Source organism: Psittacula echo (genome assembly GCF_963264785.1).
Source record: "Psittacula echo genome assembly, chromosome: 4".
NCBI classification, from domain to species: Eukaryota; Metazoa; Chordata; class Aves; order Psittaciformes; family Psittacidae; genus Psittacula; species Psittacula echo.
Window position 1 is genome coordinate 63,917,486 of NC_137738.1, and position 27,825 is coordinate 63,945,310.

The 27,825-nt window shown below is 34.9% G+C and overlaps 1 protein-coding gene across 1 annotated transcript in view; it reads right to left on the reverse strand.

The window, feature by feature from the left end:
- The window catches only part of GRIK2 (glutamate ionotropic receptor kainate type subunit 2), a gene marked incomplete at its 5' end in the record, with an annotated part of 415,974 nt that overhangs the window by 255,030 nt on the left and 133,119 nt on the right, over positions 1-27,825 (reverse strand). Inside the window, 4 exons of the mRNA XM_080616090.1 lie at positions 566-619; positions 2,774-2,955; positions 22,425-22,682; positions 26,575-26,742. Of these exons, the coding sequence (XP_080472216.1) occupies positions 566-619; positions 2,774-2,955; positions 22,425-22,682; positions 26,575-26,742 (662 nt within the window). The remainder of the gene's footprint in view (positions 1-565; positions 620-2,773; positions 2,956-22,424; positions 22,683-26,574; positions 26,743-27,825) is intronic.

Below are 27,825 nucleotides of genomic sequence, written 5' to 3' on the forward strand. Positions count from 1 at the left end.
CATTTTAAATGTTCATTTATTGCAGATGTTAAATCTGATGGTTCCAAGAACGATTCCTTCCTAGTTACTTTTACAACAGACACCAAAGAATAACTGCATAATTTGTGCCTAAAAAGTTCATGTGGATTGTTAAATAAAATGCTGCTAATATTCACACCAAATTACTCAGGAATTATATGACAGCGAAGAGCTACCTTGTAAAATGTATTAAAAATACAGAATATAAAAGTTTAAAATCTTCACACACAACTATCTAAAGGAGATAAAGTACAAAATTCATAACATAAATAATCAATTGTGAATTATATACTTAACCCTGCTTGAAAGTTAAAAACTGCAGTGCTACGGAGTCAGTTGCTTGTTCAGTACTATCAGTTTCCCAGGGCACACTGTTGAACAATAATTAAACCATCCTGATGAGTTTTCACTGAACATAAGAAACAGAGAAAACATCTTGTACTCACACCCCATTCCAGAGAGACCTTTTTCATTTTGTCAAGTAATATAATTAAGTAAACTAACGTCTTTGTTAGATGTCATCACTATGTTTCTACAAGCCACTTACCAGTGTGGTAAAGATATAGTGATAGTATTCTGTCATCATTCCCATAGCTAAAGCCTTGAAAAAATAAACAAAAGATTAATGTTTCTGAGGTCACATAATACATTTTTATCACACTTACCTGGCCAATGAAAAGCTGCAAAAGAACACTACTGGGATAAGACTATAGGGTTGGAATTATACTAAAATTAGGTCAAGCAAGTCATTTCCTAGCAGTTAGAGCAGATTACTGACTATTAAAGCAATTTATGAACCAGATCTTCTGATAGAAAGAATATTATTAGACTGTTTAGCACAGTAAATGTGAAAGAGCCTTATAGATTTACATACTAATGGATGCATTAAGTTGCCACACAAAATTTGAGTCGACAATATTTTCCTTCATTATTGAATCCTTCCCTTAAAAAGAATAACCTAATAGGAAATATTTTTTCTATTTTGATGAACAATACTATGCATTTAAAAGAAGGACCCAGGCTTGTATTATACGTGTAGACATTTTTCCAACCATGGAAGAAAATATTCTTGAGTCAAGTTTGGAACAGCGAGATACATAATACTTTAGTAAAAAGGAAGAGCAAATATTCATAGCATTACTCTAGAAACTCAGATATCTATCAAGTATCTTCACCTGTCTTGCTAACTATGCAGTACCACATAGATTTGGATTAACTGCGCATTTTTAAATGAACAGTTAAGCATAAGAACAAATATTTGTAGATACAATTTTAAAGCAATGGACTATGGATATGTCATCACTCCTAAGCACATGTTCACCTGAAAATCACATTTGCATGCTCTGCACAAAAGTTGCCTTAGACTAGTATGATTTATTCAATCATTTTAGTATCTACAATGATTTTTACCCAATTTTAGCATTGTAAAAATGTTACACAAGTAAACAATTTTTTTCTTTTATCCTTTCCAGGAATTATCAACAGAATGCTTTGCCAGGTTGCTACCAGATACACCCCCTTAAATATACTGAAAGCAACAGGTAAACAATTCTCACAATACCAGAATTTTTACGCAAAAGAATCATTAGAGATGTGGAAGCTTTGGGAGCCTTTTCACTTTTGGCATTGTCTGAAAAATTATTAAGTTACTAGTCTGTAACCTGTCCAAAGAAAAGTTAAAAGCTAAAATGAATTCCAAATGTCAGCTGCAGATTAGGTTTTACGATATTTTAGACAGGACTTTGAGAAAAACTGCAACATTTTTTTAACAGATGCCTATACTTGTACATTTAGAATCCCACAATAATATTTAAAATACTCCTAAGTAACTTTGAAGAGAAACATATTTTCAAACCTTAAGCACATTTTTTTTCAATTTAAACAATGGTAGCAAACATAATAAAAACATGAAGTCACTAAAAGCTATGCATTATAAATGTAGGATATTGTCTTGGTTTAGGTGTTCTTCCTATCCTCCTTGAAGAAAGACATAGTGCAATTAAAAAACTATACGGAAAATGGCCTCTGAACATAAGAAATCCCCAGTCTTGGGAGCTAGCTCATTAAACTAAAGACACAGCAAGGCTTGTCTTCTATGCATACACTGTATTGCCTTTGCATACTATTATATTGCCACCTTCTCTTGGAAGACATCACTGGAATTCTCTTCTTCATTATAAAGCCAGTTAAATTTGCGATTTTGTTGTATCTCACCTACTCATCTTTCTTAAACACAACAAAGCAAATACTTTCAGACCACCTACCCAAATGCATTCAGGTGTTTTGTAGTCCTATTAGTACTGCAAGGAAAATATGTTTCTAAAAGATATCTATTAGTTCTGTCCTCTCAGTAGAACTCATTAATGTGGCCTGCTGGTAACATACTGTTCAAATATCACCACCTAATTAAAAGTCACAATATAGAGGCTTCAATTTGAAAAAAGAAAAATAATAATCTAAGCAAGCATTTAAAATCCTGGTTAAAACATAATTTCTCCAAAGTACCAATTTTTCATAGTTGAAAGACTGATGTACCTTTTCCCCTGTACACAAACTGATTAAACTGTTCCTTTAAAAAAACATAATGAAAGCAGCTACCATTAGTGTCACCAGTAAAATTATCTCTGAAATCCTTGACTGATTTTCAGTTAGGCCTCAGTAAGCAGATATACAATTTTCCTGCTTGTTAAATGCCATTATTTTTATTTATTAGGAATGAAAAATATTAGGCCATCTGAAGCAAAATGAGGATTACCTGTTTCAAGATGCCTGCTGCCATTTCATGGCTGCAGTCAAAGATTACATGAAATTCCCTGCCTCTTTTCATCTCCTTTAGCAATGGCTTTGCATCTTTTGTGTCAGCAGGTAACTGACGGATTTTTAGTCTCAGGTTGTATCGTGATGGAGCCTTGATGAGCTCTTGTAATCGAATAAGGCCTTAAAGAAAACATAGTTAAAAGAAAAGAAGATTATCAGTACAAGAACCTGAATTGCTAGCAGGACAACTTACTATAAACATTCGAAGTTTCCTGAATTTTTCTCTCTTCTCATTATGTTGCAACTGACACACAACAGATTTATTAAAAAGAAAAAAGAAAAATTAAGTATCTGCACTCCGAATACTTTCTTATCACAAGTCTTTCTCAATATTAACAGGCAGTAAGCAGCCTCAGTTAGAATTACCTTAAGACAGACAAATCTTGCTTTAGCATGATCATGAAACCATGACATTCTTATTCAAAAAATGTATAATTATTCTAATTCAATTAAAGTAATATCCCAGACTATAATTCGTAATCAGACTAGCCAGTCTCCTTACTAATCCGTCAGGTTTACATATGAAGCTGTGAATCATCTTAGCAGTGAAGAGCACCCTCACATAATTCACAGTATTTTTTTTTTCTTGATTACACAGGTAATAAAAAATATGCAGCAGCAAAGAGGCTGAATAAATGACTCATGCCAGTTCATTCATTTTCAATACCCTACATTTTCATTTTGAATTACTTTACTTTTACTTTGAAATTAGATGCAGCAACATTTCTCCAAAAAATCTGATTGCTTGCATCAGTATGATAGTGTGTGGTGTGTTTTACAAGTCACTGCCTGGTCTGTGACCAATGTTAAATATTAGGTTTATTAACTGTACTAAAACGACAAGGTAAAAACAGGTCTCCTATAAGTTAACAATTTAATTCTGTGTTAGAAAAACAATTATTCTGCTAACTTACTTCTTGCACTGGAACATGCTCCATTTAGTGGCAGTAAAAAGGGTTACTTATCATTATGTTTGCAGTGCACATATATAATACACCCAATTGCATAAAAAAAGAAACTCTGCTTAAGACTTCACTTTAGATTCCAGGCATAAATGTAGTACTTCTAAAATCTGAAATAGTTCACTTCACAAAAATATTAACAGGTGACTAATTTTTATTTAGTTTTTATCTCAGGCAGCACTATCTAGCATTAAAAAAAAATTGGTATTTTATTTTATCTGTAAATATTCTTCAGACATTCAGTCAAAGCTGTCTTGTTTTTATGGAATGATGTTGTTGTAATGTAATTTGGAACAATACCACAGCATAAGTAAGAAATTGTGATAACCTCTGACAGAGGATTTAATACAGCCTTTTTTCAACATATATTGTACTTTAAATAACATAACACTGACATATTTTAATATTGCTATGATTTTTTGCTACGAAGCTTTTAGATCGTAAAAAAAATTAGCTCTAATCATTTCCAGCAGAACCATACCAGTAGAGAATATAACTGAAATATAAAATCAGTCTCTTCTGTTTTACCATTCCCCCTTTTTGACCCTGCAAAGGATCCACGTTTCTTCAACAGTTTCTGCTGAAATTAGCCGAAATTAGAACAGGAATTACACCTTACTATATAAAACCTTCCTAAAATAAGCCTGCAGGTGTGGAGATCTGGCAGAGGATTTCAGTAGACCTCTTAGGCCCAAAACTGGAGTGGGGAAAGACAACCTTGCTATTTAGTCAATTTACGAGTTTTCTTCTTCACTCACAGGTTTATGTCACAGATACAGTATCTCCTATTTCATCACAATTTCTCAGTAATACCCCAATCACACACATTCTCAACAATGTGTGTATAGTTCAAACTGAGACAATTGCTACCAATAGCTAAATTATCTCAAATTTTCATTTTCTAAAAACGTTTCAACAGGATCTTATTAACAGCTAATGCATTGTAAAGAACTAAATCCAGTAATCCAGTGTGGGCTGACATTTTCCATACAAAATTATAATGTGAATAATGTCAACTGCCTTTTTTACATAACACAACAATATATCAAAACTTAAAGTCAGAGTAAAATGTTTTAACTCAAGAGGGATAAAAAATAATTCCACGGGTTCCAGATTATTTGTCATTGCTTGCTAAAAGTAGACAATTGAAAGCTTTTGTACAGAGCAATAACTTGTAAATAATTTTAGACTTGTCCTGCTTTCTTTGCTTCATTTTATTTTGCTTGTCCTTGAAAATGAAATAAAAACCATCATTAAAGAATCACAGAAACATCACTATATTTACTGGCAATCTTTAGTAGACATGCTGAGAGCAGAACAGATATGGAGACTGAAGTACTTTTTCATGACTAGACCTGGTCCTTAGAGCTGGTACGTGCTTGCTAAGACATAGAGAAATGCTAGCCAGGTTACATGTGATGTGTGAATAAATGGCAGATGTAGGTCTACATGGTTGTGAAAAGAGTACTTTTCAATGCTAATTCAGATTTTTACAAAATTGCCACATTTACCTCAAATCCCATAATGACATTTACGTAACATGAGTATCTAATAGAAACTTAAATAGATTTCATACTTGATTTCTAAGAAATCTTGCGTAAATATACTTAAAAGCTATATAGTAGAGGTGTCTTTTCTAACTTATAGATCTACTGAATTTTATTACCATTTACAGATAATCTGGGATAAATATATGAAACTAAAGCTTTGAAAAACATAACATACCCCATAACCGTTAAAACCACTTTACCAAAACTAACTGACAATAACACATCAAGGAAAACACTAAGGATTGTCCCTGTCTTTCCCATTTTCCTTAAGACTAAGAAAAATGAAGCAACTGGAATGTATGCGCTTGCAGCCAAAAAATTTAGGACCACATTTCAAAGCAGAGTCCTTCTCAAAGACAAAGAGCTGCTACTTGTTCACTTGCTCTGATATCCATGCACTTCCAGTTGAGAACTACAGATCACAAGAGTAGCAATTTGGGACAAGTAGTCCGTCTCTGCCAGAAAAAAGAAAATTGTACTATGAGTACAGGAGATTAAAGCAACATGAAATTCTTAAACACAGTTTTATGTGGTAGGAAAGAGATTATAATCAGTTTTGCAAAACAAGTATTGATCTTTCAATGGGAGAGCATCAAGTAAATTGCAAAAGTCCACAATTTGCACAAAAAAATCACACCCATGAGATGTACAGAAAAATTGAAACCTAGTTAAAGATAAACATCACTAGTGAAAATATGCTAAAAGAGATTGAAGATTATGAGATTCAAAACTGCACTGCTGTTTGAGTCTCGGAGGCAATGATTACAAAATAAGCATCTACTCAAAATGAGAAAAATCAGAACTATGTCTCACCCACACAGTTGTTTTTTTTATAATAGCATGATGACTTTTCCCTCAGGATTTTTGTGATCTCAAATATATTTGCTTTTTCGTTTTTCCAGATGAATCAAATTTTATTTCATTTGGGAGATAAGAAATTAATGAAGTATTATAGACTATTCTTCAGTACACTGTTATTCGAATCTGCAGCTGGAGTTACTAGTAGGATACAAATAGATACTTGTTAGCATGATGGTTATGATAGTCATCTAAGAGAGGAAACACCTGGGCTTTAGTTCCTGTTCTCAATGTTTCTCTACTGAACCTCTTTTCAAGAACAGCAACAGACAAAAGCAGCTTTACTCTATTGTGCAAGTTTTGGAATCAGAATCACTTCAGAACAAAACTTAATATGTCTGTGGAAATAAATGTGAAATTAATTTGATTGTATTCGACGTTAAAGAGATTCTTGAATTTCAAAACTTCCGTACAAGTACTGTACTATTTTTTATATATCAAGGGTTAAAAGGAAATCTGGTTGTTCTTTCTTGACTGCAAATTGTTCTTTCAAAATGCTCTTTACTTAAAAGACCAAAGTGCCTAATTTGTATCGATTACTCATTTTCAGGTGTTACATCAAACACCTTTGTTGCACCTTTGGCGACCAGATGGACAGTTGAGATTGTCAAGGCACATTAAGATGGGATAGAAAGAAAGGAAAAAGGGAGGTTGATTTTCTCTTTAGGAAGTTTGTAAGTTCCAAAATTTTAGTAAAAAAATGTAGGATATTAAAAATTGACAAGTCCCTTTATTAGCCTCATGTCTTGCACCACTGCAAGAAGTGTTTTGTGGCCTATAGGAGCTTCTGAAGTAAATGTCTTACAATACTCTTCTGAATAAAACATTTACTGTATGGCTGACAAAAAATGCGGGGAGCGAGACAATTCAAAAGCTTTCTTCCAATCTCTGTTCTGTTTCAGAGAATTACCCAAGAAGGTGAGATCCTCAAGAGCCTAGGTGAGCTCTTCAAGAATTAAAAGAAGAAATTCCTCCTCTTTATAAATCTTTTCATAGTTGGGCTACCTCAGAGAAAGAAAAAATCCCACCAAAATATGAAATAGAAGATTTACAGTTGCAGGAAATAACACCTGAGTAATTAAAAACTGTCAAGGAGTATATATGATAAGCATAGCGTGCGCTTGCTAGGTTACCTATGTATCTGAGAGAGAAGCGATGAGCAATAAACAAAGTACCACCCCATACTGTGAAGGATGTACAAAAGCTGTAGATGCTACCAGAGGAGCCTGAGTGTGAGAATGGGGGAAGAAAACCTGTGCATGCTCACCTCTCTAGTGCACTGACTGAAGCTCAGTGCTGGGGCAGTACAGATGTGCATGCAAACAAATGAATAAGTATTTATGCCTTCAATAACTGTCAAAACACAGAAATAGTAATCAGTGAGCTGTCTCAAAACATTTTAAGATAAAGCAAATCTGAGACATAAACAAATTCCAGGTGTTTCAAAGCTAAGTTTTTTCTCCTGTCCTCATCAATGTGAAATAAAGAAAAAGCAACTTTAAGCTCTAACTCTGTAGTATTGTTGCTCATATCATTTTAATTCTAGTAATATTTACAGTTAACATGTACTTCCATTTTTAAGATTTTAACATATATTTTTCCTTGTGCATCCAGCCGCCAGCATTTATTAAGTTCAGATGAATTGCACAGGGCACAAAACATGTTCCAGTCTACTAAATGACTCACTTCAGTAGTCCACCAGGTCATCTGCTACAAGGAATATTTGTTCATCCTCATCCATACTTAAAAAAATCAATCCTTGCTGGCACAAATTCAACAGTTTCCAGGTTGCTGGGCTCTCACGGGAATTTCAGTAAACAAACCCCCCTCCTCACTTGTAAGGGCAGCTGCTTCCCGCGCAGAGCCCCCTGGACATGCACTCTACGGAGCGCATGGTGTGGGCAGCTACCGTGAAGCTGTGTCATGGATAGCAAGTACCACTAGCACAGGCACCCCACAGCTCCATGCAGAACAAAAAAAAAGACAAAAAACAAAACAATCAGGCAGTGCTGAGCGTGCCTCTCTCTGGTACTTTTAATTTTTATGTGAGAGCACTGATGGTTAACATGTTGAGAAACAACATTTCCACATTCAGGCATTAGTGGGAACTGAGACTGAGTAAAAGCTTTCCAGGCCCAGATCACAGGCTTTTTCAAATATAAATCAAAGGCTGAAAGGTATCTCCACATTGTATCTAGCATTTGTGATGCCGTATTTGTATTACATACAGTGTGCAAAGAGCAGCCTAGTTTTCCTAGAAAATAAAACCCACTAAATTAATTTCCTGAGAAAAAGACATAATCTGGGAGAAACAAACATATGAAAAAGAAACCACAGTCACAAACAAAAAAAAAAGCAATATTCTTTTTGCCTTTCCCTCTCTGTCATGCCTGGATGAAGGTACAAGATTTGAAATATGTTGAGACTATTGCCTGTGTGAGGCACAAAGTATAAAAGAGTGCATCATGACCTGCCCTGCGCTTGTCATTGCTAGTTCAAGCTGGCACTGAGGCAACCTAAACAGCAGGGGAAAAATCCCCTGGGTACCAAAGGGAGGCAGCCCTGCTCAAAAGTAGTGAAGAAAGACACCAGTCACCACTCTGGGCTGTAGACGCCCTCTTCGAGGGAGGGAGCTCCTTGCCACAGCAGACCCCAGTGGAGAAAGAGGCCAGCTGTGGTCATGGGTGCCTCAGACTAGAGCAGGGACCCTCTGAGGGGCTGCAGCCCAGACCACCAGGGAAAGCCATTACACACAAAGCAGCAGAAGCAGTTACACAAAAAGCCGGAGCCCGCTACTCCCCCAGTAACCTCCCAGCAAAACATTGACAGACTGCATATAAACTGTAGTGAAAATACAAAGTTTCCTTTCTCCCAATGGAGGAAAAATGTAGTTATGTCCTTCTTCTCACTAACAAATTGAGTGATCCAAAGTTTGTGTTTAAAAGCAAATGAATAAAACCCCCTGACTCTTGGCTGTTTTGTCTGCAGGGTTTTCTAACTATTCCGAGCTGTTTAATGCCCCCCTGTCCCTCCCACCTTCTTTTCCAGGTCAAACATTGGTTAAATATAAATAAGGTCATTAATTATAACCAAAGAAAAAATTAAACACTGAAAAGATATAACCTAAAAGAACAAGCTCCTAAGTGTAAATTGCAGCATTTGGGTCTAGCCCTGGATAGCTACTTCCCAATTCCTGTCATGGATCTTCTCTTCCCCACCATACTACCATGTACACTTAACATCCTGGTTTCTGCAGAAGAGTAGCCGCAATGGCCAAAAAAAATGCGCAGGGTAGCAAAACATTGCACAGTTGAGAACTAAGCAGGTAATCCACATACAATACAAATAAATTCGGCCACTCCCCTTATAGTAACAATGTGTTTGGAGTTCAGTTTTTCACAGCTGTAACACATCATACATTTAAGACTTTTCGCAGTAAAACTAGAACATTTCAGCAATCAAAAATGAGCTCTGTTTTACTTAGTCTCTTTAACATGTAGTCCTAAACACATCAGATGAAGTCAGACAATTTCATTGTTTGCTTTTATTTTCAGATGCTGCCAAAATTTGATCTGTCTGTATTTTCACTTCTTCCTAATACTGTTACAGTTCATTTGGGTGAATGAGATTCCAGAGACTCAAGGAAAACTGCTTCTTTCTACTGTATCCAGTTAGCCTGTGGGACTCCATTTCTACCCTTCTGCCCTCTGTGCATACGGTTAAGAAGCAAGTTAGTTTTAGGTCAAACAGGCATGGGGTATTTATACATTAAATCTGAATTTCTAAGCTACTGTTAATCCCAAAGTAAGTTTCATTGCTGTTGTCTGACATTTGAGGAAATGGACAAGCTGATCATTCAGGATCAAAGTAACAAGCTGTCATGAAATAAGAAATAGCCTTTGGTTCAGCAAGGGACAGTTTGAAAAGGGCACTTATGTAGCTTATGTGTAGTCAATCAGAAAAAAGAGGTACCAGAGCCTCCACTGAAAGGAAGAACATAATATGTAAACTACAAGGACAACCAAGCTAAGAACAAAACAGGACCCTCCTTCATCATGATTTTGAAGAACTACTTACCAATGCAAAAGCACAGATTTCAGCATATAATATTTAAAAACAACTGATTTACAATATAAAATTCAGTACAGCCCACAGATGAAATTCTGACTTATTTTACTAGTATTACAGAATACCAGCATAACGAAAAAAAAATTGAAAGGAAAAAAAAAAAAAGGAAAGAAAAAAACCTCAATCATTTGCGTGGACAAGCTCCAAAAAAAAAAAAAAAAAAAAAATCTATTTTGCTACAGTATAGAAATAATAGCTGCATTTTGGGAATGTACTTCCTGCACTTTCTTTCAACAGGGACACCTTTTTTTTTCCTGTCCCTTTAAACTCTGAATTCCTTCTTTTAGCCGCCACTGAGATAGAGTCTTACCTCTGAATGGCTAGGAAGAATGTGGTGTGAGTAACTCTTTTCAGAAGCTGCCATCAATTCATCTTTAAGGAGAATCCTGAAGGAGCAGTTTGTGAGCTCTCCAGCTGGCATCCTCCTCCGAAGAGATCAATCACATTACCTCCTCGACATGTTCAACTTCGACCAGTCCAGGAAGCAAGAGCCCCAAGTTTGTTTTAAAACCTGTGTCTCCAGCTCAGCAGTCTTGCAAGCCATTGCTATGCCACCTGGCCTGCTCATCAATCTATTTATCATTTCCATTAATGCTGCCTTTGTGCTGCACAGGAAGAATGCAAGCAAATGCTCTTTGCAACAGGCTGAACACATGAACCTTTTTCTGTACAAAAGAACATTAATGCTTTTTTAAGGGCTACTCCTATCTTCAGAATCTCAAGAACTTCAAAATAATAATATACTGCTTTATAGAGCTACCAGAATAGTTTCTCTATTTGCAGCAAGTTTTTTCCTCTCACTCCTCCCTGCCTGACAGTCTCCTGCCTAGTTTTTCTAATTGTTTCAGAAAATTGTCATTGTGTATCAGGCGTTGAAGGGGGCGTGGGTAAAATGCAGGTGAATACCAGTTTATTGGGCATTGATAAAATACTTCACATCAACCAGAGCAGCTAATTGCTATAAAATGATTCACAGATATTGAAGAACCCGAAAGATTAGCCACAAAATCTAAAGATTAGTTTTGTCATTCTCACGCTTATTCTCTGCTTAAAAAAAATCTCTAGTGAAAGGATTAAAATGAGTAGGGGAGTGGGGAGGAAAGAGAGAGAAAAAGATAAAAATAAAAAAAAAAAAGGAAGAAATTTCACTTGCTAGCAGAGCTAAGTGAATAGTGGGATGTTCTGTGTTCTTTTGCTATAACAGCATAATACAGAAACACCATTAGGAAAAATAAAGATGAAGAAAGAAAACACCTTGATGGACCTTTCTCATTTATTCACATTTAAGATTTTACTACATTAAGATATTTCATCCAATTCTGGCACTGTAAAGCATCCTTAAAATTGTTTTCAGTTATATTTAAACCCATTTAAATATAATACCAATGGTGTGAAGTGTCTTTAATGAAGGAAGAGCTTCAAGATACATAATCGAGAAAAATTTTTTTCTTACTGTAAACAAAATTAGTACAGCTCCTTATGATAAGCTTTAGAGTCCAACAATTTAGCAAAATTTTCCAGTCTTGTAGTTTAAGCATTGGAGAGCAATCCTAACCCTGTGTATGCATTTACATGAATATATATTACAGATATTACATTAGAGCTTTATGCCACTTGCAAACTACAATATTAAAAAATATACTACTATTAGTAGAGGTGACACAAAAAAAAAGTTTAAAGATATCTATTATTATGTTGACTTAAATTATTTTTCTATTGTTAATCATGATTCCTACCAAGAAAATTACAGCAATGTATCAATAAAAAGAAGAAAAGTATCTGGTGACTGACTTCAGTAGTAGCTTTCTATTTAACAAGCGCTCTGTCAAGAAATACAGCTGCTCTATTTAGAATAACTTCAGCTGGAAATTTACAAATTGGATTCCTTAGGGCAAGCCAAGATACACTAGTCACCCATGATAATAATAGTATTTGCCAGAATGAACTCTGAAGGTCTATTTGGATGACAAAATTACCTTCTGGGGAAAGCCATGTAGATGTATAGAGGTTCTATAATGTCGAGCTACCTGTAGCAATGCACTTATCTCCTTATCAAAGCATACAGTAGTGACCTACTGCCCTCAACTCTTCATCAGAGTCACAGAACTCCTGTTTATAAATCAGAACACCTTTAGACTATGTTGACATGTTCTATAATAACTTGATGAATTCATTCCAAGCTCCACTTTTCCCACGTGTGGCTTTTCAGCTATACACACACTTAAAAAAGTACAGTGCTTCAAAACCAGCAGTTTACGTTGTTAGAAAAACAATTTGACCATCAAGTTAGTGTTTATTTTGTTTGTTGGGTTTTTTGGGGGTGTTGTTTTGAGGAAATATATTTTTTCTGAGCATATCATTAAAAAATTTTAGTCACACTGAAAAGCCAGTTCTGGATCACCAAGTATGAAAGGACAAATAAAAGTTATGCTCAACTGAAAATATTTTTCAAAACTTGGATGGTAGCCATGCTAGCAATCACAGAAAATGTTTCAGTTTAGGTAGCTACTTCCCTCCTGGCATTTCTTTTCCCACATCAGCATCTTCTTATAGTGCTTATTGCCTGGACAGGGCTGAGACTAAATCTGCTCCAGATAAATAACTTCAACATAGAATAATACTGCTGATGCCAGCAATCCATTTACTGACTTAATTGTCTGCTGAGACAAGATTTCTAAGGCTAAAGAACTATGCTTCACTCTAAAACTCTCCATAATTGTGGCTATCATGCAGTCTCACAACATTCATTTTGCTGTCATGCTCACGTATTGAGGTACGTGCTATTCTGTGTCACACACAGCTCAACATTTATCAAAACAATCAGACAGTTTTGCATGAGCACTAAGGCTCAATATTTAGAAGCATACAACAGAAATATTTTAGATACTTGTTGTGGTTTAAGCCCAGCCAGTAACTCAGAACCATGCAGTTGCCCGCTCACTCACTTCCCCACTTCTCCCGTCCCTGCTCCCAGTGCGATGGGAAGGAGAATCAAAAGAATGTAAACGAAAGTATAATGTAAAACTACTATTATTACTATTACCACTACTACTAATAATAATAACAATGATAATAAGTGAAATAACCAGGAGAGAGAATATAAAACTAAAAAGGAAAGGGGAAAAAACCCCAATAAACACAAGTGATGCTCAATACAATTGTGCACCACCCACCAATTGATACCCAGCCCAGCTCGAGCAGTGATCTGCCCTTCCGGGTGGCACCACCCAGTTTATATACTGGACATGACATGCTGTGGTATTGAATATCCCTTTGGATAGTTTGGGTCAGGTGTCCTGTCTCTGCTTCCTCCCAGCTTCTTCTGCCCCTTCTCACTGGAGGAGCATGAGAGACTGAAAAGTCCTTGATCAGGGTAAGCACTACTTAGCAATAACTAAAATGTTGGTGTGTTATCAGCATTGTTCTCAGACTAAAGCCAAAACACAGCACTGCACCAGACTACCAAGAAGATGAAAAAATAACTGTTAAAGCTGAACCCAGGACAATATTTATTTTCATTTTAAAAACTTTACAGTCTCCTTTATTCAAAATAAAATAATTCAAAGATGAGGTGTATATGGGAAGGAAGGACATATTTGAATGCCTTTGGTTCCAAAATTTGACCTGAGCTTTGAAAAGTTCAATGTTAGAGAGCTGACAAACATGCAGATTCACCTGCATGCTCAGGTATAGTAATTAGTGCCCTAGGGCACATCAGGAGAGAAAGGCCAGCACCCAAACTTCAGGTGATCCTTACTTTGTACATGGAAGTATGGACCTGACTCAAGACCTTTAACCTTTACCTCCAGCAGTTTTACCCATTTTTGGTCAATGTCGGCTCAACAAATAGGCTACTTTGTTGGAAGAGCTAGTATCAAGATTGGTCATACAAATGGTATGAGTATGTGTCACCAGACTGAGTGGACTTTTCTTTTACTCTTTGACCTGAGCTTCCACAGAATGCTGTTGATATAACCAGTTGTGTACTTCAGGAGGACTTACAGAACAGTAACACTATGACCTAATAAAAATGCTCCTTTCCAAAGCAAAGAAAGACAGAACTAAGTTTTTAACTAGATGTATGTGGGCATGTATGTGTATGGATTTGAAATGCAAATCTCATTATTGGTATATGAAAGTGTCTAGACTAAAGACAAACTTTTTTTAGAAAAAAAAAAAAAACATTTTGAAACCATTCCTTAGTACAGAAAAGAAAAAAACGTTTAAAACTATATTCATAATTAATATTGAAGTAGCGGTTACTAAAATGCCATGTACAGGAGAAACTAGCCTAAGGTTAAAAAGAAGAAAAAAACAAACAAAAAAACCCAAAACAAACAAACAAACAAAAAACCAAAACCAAACCACTGCACAAGAAAACTAGGGATCCAGATTTGACTCTCAGAATCACAGAATCATTAGGGTTGGAAGGGACCTCTGGAGATCATCTAGTCCAACTGCAAGGTGGACTAGGTGGCCAAGGCAGGACCACCTAAAGCAGGTTACACATCTTTTATAGTTAGTTTCAATTCCCAATTCAGCCTATTTCCAGTAAAAAAATCTATTCTAATTTTTAGTAGCTTGTGAGTACTGCAGTGAAAAAAGCCCTTTACCCCATCCCACACAGTTCCACAAGAGGGAATCAACATACTGCTTACGTTCACGAAAAACCCTCAGTTCATGGAAAAGTTTTGATATTGCACATCACTGTAACAAGATGAAGAAAAGTTTTTTCATACCACCTGAGTACTTATCGGCTGCAGCATAGAGCAGCTAGAAAGAAATTAGTAATAAAAATAAATAAAAAAATAAAAGCAGAATAAAAAGTAGAGCTGTCTATTCATTCCCTTACCTTTCACCTTTGCACCTCGTGTGTGAAAAGAAAAAATAATAATTTAAGAAAATGTTGAACACTAAGTAAACATTAAACCTTTTATATGAGATATGACATGTTTTTCTAGTCTCCAGAAACATTTGACATTTCTTTACACATGTGGCTCTATTAATGATATGCCTGGCTTGAAATAGCATTATTCAGTTTTCTGAACATGTTTTTTTTTTTTCTTAACATTTCCAGAAAGTTTTATCTTTAATTCAGTGTGATGATGGTGACAGCAATGACAATTAACAGTCCTGGGCATTTCGAAAGAATTCTTGTAATAGTGTGAAGTATGATCTCTCAAGTGGCTGACATCTGTAAGCAGTGCAGTTTAATGAGGGTGAAGAGGCAAAAGAGATGTACTACAGTCAAAGGACAAAACAGCTTTTGACAAAGCTGTCAGAATCAATGACAAAGGAAGCAGTAGAACAAGTTAGCAATTTCTAGCCATACCATAGGAGTATCTGTTATATCAAATTATACAAAACTAAATAAAAAATAATATCTACTAGAAATGGAAGTGAACTTGGTTGTGAAAGAAACATAGATGAGCATTCTAAACTGGAATTTACACTAGGTAAGTACATTTATTCTAGGAAACAAAAGCAGTTATATTTTTGCAAAAAAATGATGGAGTGCAAGAGAGAAAAAAAATCTATAATTGAACCTAAAATGTATTAAGACAAGGATGTTTAAGCTGAGAATGATGTACAGCAATTCACAAAGGGGTTGACATCTCAAGTGCATTTCACAATATTCCTCCAACCAGAGGACAAAATATATAATACAGAACTAGGAGTAAAAGTGCAGTTAAGACATCAGTTTAGATAAAACTGAGTTTAAATTTATGTCCCGTGCAAGATGCGTTACTGGTTATGTCTCCATTTTCCCATTTTCATTTTTCACTTGGTTTCCCCATCATATTTTTCTGTCTTTGAAAATAGTAAATAGAATTTTCTAGTCTTCATGAAAGAAATTATCAAAATAATTCTAAGTTCTCTAGCCAATTTTCTAAGATTTAAATTCTTAACTTTATTCAAACCCACAAAAGAAAAAAATTTAAAGCATCATTTGGAATTTTTTGGAAATGCTTATTTTTAATGCAATAATTTCTGGAAATACTACCTCTACTTCTGTTAATTATGCTTATTAAAAAATACTGTAACATACCTTATGGATTTAATTTATTTTTATTTTAAATCTATAGGGTTTTTTTCTGTGTAACTTGATGACATTTAGTTTTCTTTTTCAAAAATTAATTAAAATCTCCATAGAATTATTTATTCTCAAAAATCTACAGCTCTGTTTATCAAAAAGAAAAACAATTTATCTTTCTTTTTGTCAAACAGCTAGGTAAAGCTAGCTAAAAAAGTTTGAAAGTGAAATTTTAACTTCACAACACCCTCCTTACCATTGGTATTTTCATATAGCACCATAAAAAACATTTCTGAACTTTACTGAAAAAATTATACAATAACTTTCTTAGAAAAGAAATACACCAAACTAGCCACCTACATCCACATATCACAATTAGCTGCAAAGAGCAATGTAATATGATGTGATGTCTTTCATATGCAGATTAAATTAGAATTATCTGGGAATTTCTTAGACATTAAATTCCAAGTGGTACATATGTTATGCTTTCCTTTTCATAATGACATTGTTGGCTTATCCACAATGACCATATCTTATATTTGATAGAGAACTATTAAAATACTACAACACAAATCGTATTTTCTAGAGTATTGTAATTTCAGATCTTTTCACCTGCATATGTAATTTATATACTTTCCACACCAGAAAATGAACCTCTTCAGTACATAGTCTCAGTTTTGCAGTAAGCTGTAAGCAACCTATTTACACCTTATTGCTCTTTTTTTGCATCCATTTGACAATAGCTGCATAAGGAACTTATTTCTCTAATTTGTATATAAGAATGTCACATTAAGCAGTGTGACTTTATTAATTTAATTATCACATACATTGCATTTTCCTGACCCTCAAAGCACATTGACCTGTCAAATTATTTTTACATTATTTGTAAATGCAAATTATTTGTCTACTCTTGAGAAAACAAACTTGACAGTTACATGTCAGTTTGAGACCTTTTAAGTGTTTACAAATAATAGTTTATTTTATCAGCACTTCAGCACTTTTCCAGGAATAGAAATTCAGCTGACTGGTCTATAAACAAATAAAAATTAAAAAACAAACAAACAAAACCCCCAAAAATAATAAAACCAAAACAACCTTGTACTACAGCCTCATTTTATTCTACCCAGTTTTAAGCTCTAAGTTGTAATAAATCTGAGCTTGTCTACCTTTTACAGATTTCTAGAGCTTCATATATCATCCACAAGTTTTCAAAAGGTAATTATTAACAAGTTTAAGGGTAAAGGTAATTATTAACAAATTTAAGGGTAAAGGTAATTATTAACAAGTTTAAGAGTAATTCATTTTAAAGTTTTTCAAAAGGCTCTTACTCAAGAGATTTGAAAACTCAGGGCCCTTGGCAGCTGTTGTTTTGTTCTATGTAATTTCAGTATTACTCAAAAAATTATCAACTGATTTGAAACTTCTTTGGTTTAGACTCAAACTAGTTCTGTTGGCAGAAATTCCAGTTTTAGCAACATTCACTTTCCTGAATTCTATTCAATATATTTTGCTGTTTGCATTTCTCTAATAATGAACCATTATTTCCCATTCTTGAGTACCAATTTGCTATCATAAATATCACAAGAGCATCTCATACTTGGACATTCTGTATTTTTCAGTATTAAACATTATAACTGTCTTGGGTTCAGCAGTAGCAGTCATTTTTTTCCCTTCTTAGTAGCTGGTACAGTGCTGTGGTTTTGACTTTTAGCCTGGGAACAGCGCTGATAACACTGATATTTTTAGTTGCTGCTCAGTAATGTTTAGTCTGACCAAGGACTTTGTGAGTCTCATGCTCTGCCAGGGAGGAGGGGAAGCTGGGAGGAAGCAGAGACAGGACACCTGACTCAAACTAACCAAAGAGGTATTCCATACCACAGCACATCATGCCCACTATATAAACTGAGGGCAGTCACCTGGAAGAGCTAGATCACGGCTCGGGTCAGGCTGGGTATCGGTCGGCAGGTGGTGAGCAGTTGTTTTCTCTTCCCTTGTTATTTCCCTTATCATTATTATTATTGATGGTAGCAGTAGTGTTTTTGTTTTATACCTTAGTTACTGGACTGCACTTACCTCAACCCATTGGAGCTACATTCTTTCGATTCTCCTCCCCATCCCTCAGGGAGCAAGGGGTAGGAAGGGGGGGGAGTGAGAGAGCAGCTGCGTGGTTCTGAGTTACAACTGGGCTTAAACCATGACAAACTCTTTCTCAGAATACTCTGAGTCCTTCTGTACTCCTTTTCCCAGTAAACACCTGGTTTGATATATTTGTCAATATTAAAGTCTTGCTTTTGGTTACTTTTGTTACATGACTCTGAAAAGGATGAGAAGAAAAAGCCCTGTCCATTTGATTTTCTTGGTTTAGTGTTTTGTTTTGGATCTTGATCCAAAGCAATGCAAATCATAATAACAATATTCCTTCATGCTCTTTATAATTACACTGTTGCTCTCAGCAGATGTCTCCAACTGCATTATGGACTGAGCATCCCAGATTATCTCTAAGAAATCTCTCCCTATTTCTGTCCATCATCTATTCCTGAACAAACTTTACACTTAGATTTCAAAATTTGAATAACATTCTACTCTGTGCCAGCCACATCAGTTTGCAATTTGTAATTTTCTGCTATAGATCACCAAGATGAAAGTCTTGTCTTCTAAATTCAAGTGAAATGCATTGTTACTGTATCAGTTGTCAAAAGTTCAAATGCAACATTCTCAACTCATTTCATTTCTTCTCTCTCATTATGCTTAGACCTTTATTTATACAGATGTGTTTATAAACAAGAACAGCTTTTCACATAAATTGAGATGTTGCTTAATTCATTTACAGAAAAGATAAGCAATCTTTTCAGACCATCTCAATTTCTATTGTCTTCCTCAGTTGTTTGTTCTCTAAAGTTTCTTGACCACCTTTTCTCACCTTCATAGTGCACTATGTATGCTCCCCTTAAAGAGAATTTTTCTCCCTTGCCTTTGAATAACTTAGGTTTTTTTTCCTTCATCTTCTAGCATTACTGCCCATCTGCCATCACCCCCCATCCATTTCACTCCCCAAATCTTTAATTCCCCTTAGTGTAAAGTTACATTAACTGCAAAGATGAGTATCCTGTTTTGTAGTAGTACAGGATAAAGCAAAGGGAAGGAAAACACACACACACACTCTAAACTACAAGACCTAAGAAATCTAGAAATATAGAATAGTTCAGCTGGAAGGGACCTACAACAATCATCTAGTCCAACCGCCTGACCAATTCAAGGCTGACCAAGAGTAAAAGAATATTATTAACAGCATTGTCCAAAAGCCTCTTAAATACTGACAGGCTTGGGGCATCAACCACCTCTCCAGGAAGGTTTCAGTGTCTTGGTAAAGAAATGTTTCCTGATGTCAAGTCTGAACCCCCCTGATGCAGCTTTGTGCCATTCCCATGAGTTCTATCACTGGATATCAGTAAGAAAAACTCAGCACTTACCTCTCCACTTCCTCTCCTCAGGAAGCTGTAGAGAACAATGAGGTCATGTCTCAGCCTCTTTCTCTCCAAACTAGACAAACTCAGCGTTCTTAGCTGCTCATCATGCCTTCCAGACTTTCACTAGCTTTATTGACCTCCTTCAGACACATTCAAGTACCTTAATATTCTTTTTAAATTGCAGGGTATGGAATTGCATTCAATACTCAAGGTGAGGCCACAACAACGCTAAATACTGGTCCAAAGAAAGAAATTGGAATTTTATTTACTATCTGTACGCTACCATAAAAATATCAACAAAATGGCATCTTTTTCCTTCATTTGAATTAAAACACAGGGTTCAATACTGAAAACCAACACAAAACATTTTTATTTCTGAAGTAATTTTTTCCTGCTTTTACTTTGACTTCTGTTCATAGATGCAACAGATTTTTGGTGTTTATACTCATTCACCCAAGACCAAAACAAATGTTAATTAAGAAAAAAAACTCAGAGCCCTGTTTATATCAACTTGATATGCATAAAGCAGTAGTTGGCAGTATAAGTGTCACTATAATTTAAAGGCCAAAGCATCTAACTGTTCATGTTACTTTGTTTAGAAATTCTGTAATATTACAAACTTATTTAGAATTTATCTAGTCTGTTTTATTTAGCACAGAGATTAGAATATGTACTTGAAATTAAGTTACTGTTTTGAGACCAATTAAAACCATTAGGACATGCAGCTGATGAACATACTGCATTTTCTCACTTTTCTTTCTTAAAGACAATTGATTATAACAGATCTGTAAATCTGAAAGGACTTAATTAGTATCCAGGGACAGTTTAGTAGTATTTAATTAACAAAGAGTCCATAAATTACTTTAAGGAAAAAAAACCCAAAGCTATCTAACCTCTCATTATATCCTGCTAGGTTTTGGTGTTTTTTTATTTTGGTGGGATGGAGGGGAGGTGGAAAAGGGGATGATTTTTTTATTTTTTAATTTTTTTAAATAGGAAATTCTAGTTAAAACAAATCTACTTTGTCACTTAGAATGATCACAAGAAGCAACAGTTACCTTCAGACTAGCAAGAAAATTTTTCTAAAGCCTCATTCCAAATTTTTTTCTGTACAGCAGATGGAGTACATTTGGGGAAAAAAAAATCCCTAAAAGCTAAAAATAATAATAATAAAAAAAAAATCCTAAATTTTTTAATAAAGGAGAGTAAAATATGGGTGATTAGAAGAGAAACAAAGGAGGATGAAATAAGAATGATATGTCTTCAATGGCACAAAGATTCTTACAACACAGATTTTAAATATTACCTGAAACCACCATATTCAGCTTTAGCCCTAGGTTCACATCTGACTATCTGAATGTTTATCTTATCCCATGGCAGAATACCTCTTCCTCAGCTGAAGTAACTACTTCTTTTTAAAAGATTCCTCTCCTCCCACCCTTCATCTCAAACAACACCAGTTTGCCATTGCACTCTAACACTATTTATCTAACAAATTTATCTAATTTATCTAACAAATAACTCTACTTCTTTAAGATTGACAGTTTCTCACAGCTAAGAGTTGTTCTCATCCATACTTCAAAGGCAAGAGATGCTGTGGACTTGCCAGCAGTGTGTCCTGCTTTTGAATTCTTTGAATTATCCACAGAAGATGCTGACTAATAAAGAGAGCTTGACAGTCTTAAAGTAGAATTTCAATTTACTTACAGCAAATGCCATGAAAAAAGAGGATTAGCTTTTTAAAACTGATTATTTTTTCTGTCTCTTCAAACAGCAACAGATTTCAAGAAAAAAAGATGTTGTATCTTGCATGACAATTTATCAGCAGGATCAACCAGTGTCCTAACATGAAGGGTCAAGACATCCAGAAAGAAATAAAAATGCAGAGTGAGTATTTCCTGAAATAATTCTTCATGTTTTTAAAATAAACTAAATACCTGAGTCTCGTTATTAATTTTCAACTTTCCTTAAGGCAAAACAAATTTTAGGGTAAGGTAAGGAAAGGTAGCAAATTGGTATGCTTCTGCTGGAAAGTCAGAGTTAATTTTTAACTCATGGAACTCATCTGCAAAACAAGCCTTCAAAACTCTTTTGGTTTCAATTTCTAGCAGCTAAAACCAGAGCTCCTTCTAGAATTCTCTCTGAAAAAAAAAGCAGATACTGAAATTACAAATATGGCATCTGTTTTCTACCTTAAATAATGCCAGAAGCAGTGCTAGAATTTAGGTCTTCTGTTTCACCAGGCATACTAGTACATCTCTCAAGTTACCATAGTTTTCTTCAGAATTAAAAGCTTTAAATAAAATTGAAAGACATAGTAGTTCAGAAGTGTTAAGACTGCAGAAAATGCAAATAGAGTGTGACTGATGTTGCTGACAGCTGTGAGCGCAAAGACAGAATTCAGCAACTAAGGCATGCTTATGAGAATACTTATACTAATAAATATACATAATTTGCTATACACTACCTTGCTGATAGAAATTGTTATAATTTAATTCTCTTAAATTAAGAAATATGAGTAGTGACATCCCTCCTCCCTCTCTTTGTACAAGTGAATACATCTGCACATAGTCTAATGCTTTAGCCTTACCAGTGCTGTCATCGTAAACAACAGTTACTGTTTTCCACTTGAAGAACTGCACAAGGTCAAGTATGGCACGGCTGAGTGAAGAGAAATCTGGATAGAGGCTGACATAGAAGGAGTCCTTGTTGTCTGACACCTGATGTTTCCAGCGGGTCTGGATATGTGGAACACCCAAAGCGTTGCAGATGGATTGCACGGCATTAGCTGAAGAGCTATGGGATGGTCCGAAGATGGCAGCCACCCCAAGGGACAGCTGATCGCAGGCTGAAGAGGAGACAGAAGTCTGTCAATGACGAGAGGAAAGAAAGCAATGTGCCAGAAGGTACTGCACATTTCATATAAAAAAAAATGCACTCCATGAAATGTAAGTGCACTGATGACAGAGTTCCCTTTCTGTGTTATCCTTTCACTTTACACAGATTTCAATTTCAGAATACATTTCTAACCTTTCACTATGAGTTGATGAATAACAACACTTAACGTTAAAATAGTGCTCGGCTACATTTAATAAACACCTCTATGTCAGTGGAAGTCACAAAGGCCTGCAATTGTGCATCTTCTAAAAGACACGAGATTTATGCTCAGCTGCAACTTGCATTTGGAAAAGGTCCATATGGGACAGTCTTCCTCGACCAATCGACACTATTTCTACTGAAATCCTAACTACTTGGAAATTGTATGTGTTAAATAGATTCCAGTTATTAGGCAAATGATTGATTTCATTGAAATGGACATTTTAATTTCTGTGCCTGAAAAGTAGGCATGTTGACTAGCAAAATTAAAAGACAACATTTTCCTTAAAATTAAAAATTAAATTGCTATCTGCTAATGAAAAATAAATAAATAAATAAAATATCAATGTCCCTTCTGAAACACTGGAAATACTCAAGTTTTCCTATACCTGCATTAACAGGTAAAACTGATCCTGAGAGTCACTGACACGATACTGCTGCATTCAAGTAGCTTAGCTCTCCTCTTTCCAACATTGGGTGGCCCTACCTATACAATGCATTAGTAGTCTCTGGTCATTTATTTTCTCCCACAGTATGCTCCAGTATTATTTTGTAGAATATTAGTTGGGACATGCCAAAAAAAGAATGCAGGAAAATTAGTCAGTAGTGCAGATCAGTGTTTCAGCTCATGCCCTTCTCCTGTTTAGATCATTACCACAGACATAACCTTTATGAGTATGCAGATCAGAAAAACATCAGATTCTGTCTTCATAGAAAATACCATATTTAGTAGAGAGAAGTAATTAAAAGTATCTTCACAATCCAATCTATGCAAGTATTTGTATGAGGTTTGATTAATTATTATTGTTACTCTAGCATCAGTATTCCTGACAGCTGAGGAAACAAGCAGTGGAAACACATTTTGCCACATTTCTTTTTCAGCAAATCAAAATTAGTTTATTGTGCACACCCTTTTCAACATGATGAAAATATTTCTAAGTCTTTCAAGTACATTCTAGAAACTATGCTGGCACACCTTTACATTACTAAAGAGCACGTTTGGTTTAAGTGAACTTTTCGTAAACATACGGGATCTCCATTGCATTTCTGAGCATCGGATCAGGGCCTAAATGACTAGCTTGATAAAAAAACATTTATGCTAATATTGCTCTTCCTAAGAGTAATCAACAAGCTTTATGCAAATGTCAGTAAACGGGATCACTAACAACAGCCATAGCTACCAGATGGCTTTTCAATAGGCTTTTTTTTTTTTCCCTTCTGTTTCTGCAATTTGAATAATGCAATGCTTTCACACGTGATTTAATACGGCACTGGCTCTATCAGACACATACCAATTTTGCTAGTGCATTGGGGATATTTTTTTGCATTTACATTATTCTTCACTGAAACAGGATCTTGGTAATACTGTCTTACCTTCAGATTGCTCTTTCGTATATTACCTTTAAAAAACCATTTATATTTCATTTATATTCAACTTCAGAACTATGCATTACAAAGAGATCTAGACAGGCTATTTTTGATGCAGCGTCTGCCTGCTCACTAATAGTCATAATCATGAGCCACAAAATGAGTCAAATGTTTAAGCCTCATTGTTAAAACTCTGCTTTGGAGTCATCATAAATGAATCCTTGTTGACCTTTAGACTTTAATTCTGAACTAAAACCCCTGTCAGCACAAACGTAGTTGGCTGTATTGTGAATTGATGAAGCAAAAGGCTATTAACACTGAAAGATTACACAGATTTTGATACAGCCTGACCAGTTACAAATAAAGGGTTGCATTCTCATCCAAGATGCAAGTGGGAACAATGAATATATACAATCCATTCAATATGTCCAATCAACAGCATGTTACCATTCTAACTTCAGCTACTACAGTCTACCAAGAATCAGCAACATGCTATCTTTCACTTTCAAGCAAACCTCATTTAAGGGCTGAAAGTAGTTGCATTGTTTCAGGAAAGGCTTAAAGAATTAAATATTACAGAATAAATTTCTCTGCTCTCTACACCCTCCCTCAGGAATGGAGAGACTTTGTCCTATTGAATTTCACAGGACAGTGTGTTCTGGAGTCAGGAAACAGCTGAATTTGGAAGATGAGGAGGAAAGGAGAAGGAAGAGGCCAGAATTTATTTATTCATTGGCCAAGATGGAAAAGAAAGATTAGTTTTTCCCAGACCCTACTTTAATCTATGAAACAAAACACCAGAACAGCAACTCAAAAAGACTTTTTAAAAAGTGTTGTTTTCCTTTTATTTCTTCACAAACCCTCCTCTGCAAAGAAATTATCTTGCTAGGCATAAATATTTAGCTCATAATATTTTTCATAAATCAAAGCACTTTACAATGACCAAACTGTGTGCATTTCTGTACAAATATGGATACTGTTTGTTTTGATACATAACAACAACAGCCTTTGTTAGAATTGTTTATTTAGGAGACAAAGAGACAAAACAGGTTAGCAATATTAACTTTTGTTACAGCAAAAGAGAAAAAAATATTTATAATTTCTAAACTAAATTTTTTAATCACCTACGATGTACTTCAATGTACATTCATCCAGACATAGCAGCTTTTCCATATGTAGCATTTATAAGGTGGCATAAAATGTTTGTATTCATCTTAGCTCATTATAACATCAAAACCATTTTATTGTGTAAAGCTTTTAGACTTCAAGACTTGGAGTGGCATGCTGGGACCAGATCACTTAGCAAATTTTGCTAGAAATCTGTCATGAAAAATGCAGGTTGACCTTTGACTCAATCTTTTTTTTTTTTCAGTTGCTGTTAAGAATAACATTCAGATGAAATTTATAGAAAAACAGTTTTTTCAAAGAACATGTAGTACAATGCAAAATTCAGTCCTACTGAGTTCTGACACCAGGCTTTGTATTTTCTTCTATAAATACATATTGAACTTGGAGTTTGTGTTTTTAGGATATGTCAATGATGCAGTACAACTTACATCTACTGTCATGGATTTGAATATAAAGGAATATGGAAACCTCAATTTGTGTAAGAATCCAAGATTTGAAAATTTAGAAAAAATGCTTAAAAATAGTTTCAATTTTTAATTTTTCTTTAAAAAAATATTTATACTTAGGAGAAAACTGCTGAACTTGGGCCTAGACATTTACCTGATAGCAATATTCTTAAGAACAGACTTAATATTTAGAGGGGGTTATCCTATGTTAACATAAAATACACAAAATTACAGCTACTTGCTCCTCTTTGAAGCACACACCTGATTAACTGCATGAGTTTCATATGCTAAAGGTATTTGTAGAGACGTCCTTGAAGTAATTGGATGCTTAAAATTGAATTGGAGCCTTCTTGTAGGTTCACTAGAATTTGGGGGCACTTGGCATTTTCAGGAAAAAGTCTGGAGATAGTCTTTTCTCACTCCAAAAGAGCTGGTCACAATGCTCAGAAAAATTTATTTCAGATTTTAAGTATTTAAAGATACAGTTTTTAGACAGGGGCAGTGGGAGCAAAGACAACAACATAATTTGTAAACAGTTACCATTACAGCCTTCCAGGAGCGATCTTTAAAGCAGTTCTTTGATGTCAGCCACAAACTTCTGCAGTTTCATTGCATATAGCTTTATTGAACAGACATTTTTTCAGGTAGGTAAACTAGGTGAGTCTTAGTTGCTCATTAAAATTTAAATATGCAAATGTTTACCTTTTTTGGATGCTTCAAAACTGTCATAGAGATTTATCTTCTGGGTGTCATATGTTAATGTGGTGTTTGGCAGAAGAGTTCTATTTCTGTTGATTGTGTTCACAGCAAATCTGAAGGCTAATTCTTCTGCTCCCATTGGGCCAGATTCCACACACTCAAAAATGCCTCCTGTTGGTGAAAGAAGAAAGAAAAAAACAAACTTAATAAACCTCATACAGTGCAACTTAAGAAATTATCTCATTACTTTGGTAAGGTCTGGGACAAACCATAAACAACCCACCAACAAATCAAGCAAACCTCAATGAAAACCTGTGTATCTACTTATAGACGCTCCCTTCCTGACATTATTAAATATGAAAAGGCTTTTCAGTTTTGCAATTCTGCTGCCTCTTCCAACCCACTTCTCACTATGAGATGGAGGTGTTAACTTTTTTCCTGCAGATGAGCCCTTCAATGGTTGCTAAGAGCCTTAGTTAGGGGCAGATGCTCAAATAATATTAGTTTAAAAGCACAAGAACTAGGAACTGAGATGAGATGTGACTAATAAGTATTTAAACATTAATCATTTAAAACTGAGAATGAGGCACCGATGGGAAAGGCATTTGCTTAAGCAAAAAGTAGATATCTAGGGAAACGATCCAAACTGATTGAGCATAAAATGTATGTGTAACCAATTTTAACAATACTCTAGAACCTAAAGCAAAAGATACTCAGAAAACATATAGATAAATATAGGCATAGTACACAAAAAATGAAAAAAAAAATTACCATATTTGTTTTCACAGTAATTCAATATTAATATGGAAGGCGACCACTGCTTTTGAAATTAAGGAAGTACTCTGTTCAGGAAAACATAGTCTGACAGGACTGCTTAAGACTTACAGCAGCTAAACATTATAGATCAAATTGTGACATAATAAGAAATCCTATTTTGATTTGGGGAAATATTTAAAAATTGCTGCAGAAAGCTAAAAACTAGTGAATAAATAGAAAGTATAGATACTCATTGACAAGAAAAATAAAAAGACATTTCCATGAACATAATTAAAATTAAGGTAGATTTTATAGGCTTTTCTAAGGCATGCAGAAAGCAGTTGTTCAAATACATCTGAATAACCCAGTATCACACAGATATTAAAAAAAAATATATATATATATACCCTAAGTTACAATGGATTCATAAAGAAAAATAGCATTACAATATCTCTTTCTTCTACCTGAATTATTTACGTTGGAAGATTTCTTATTTCA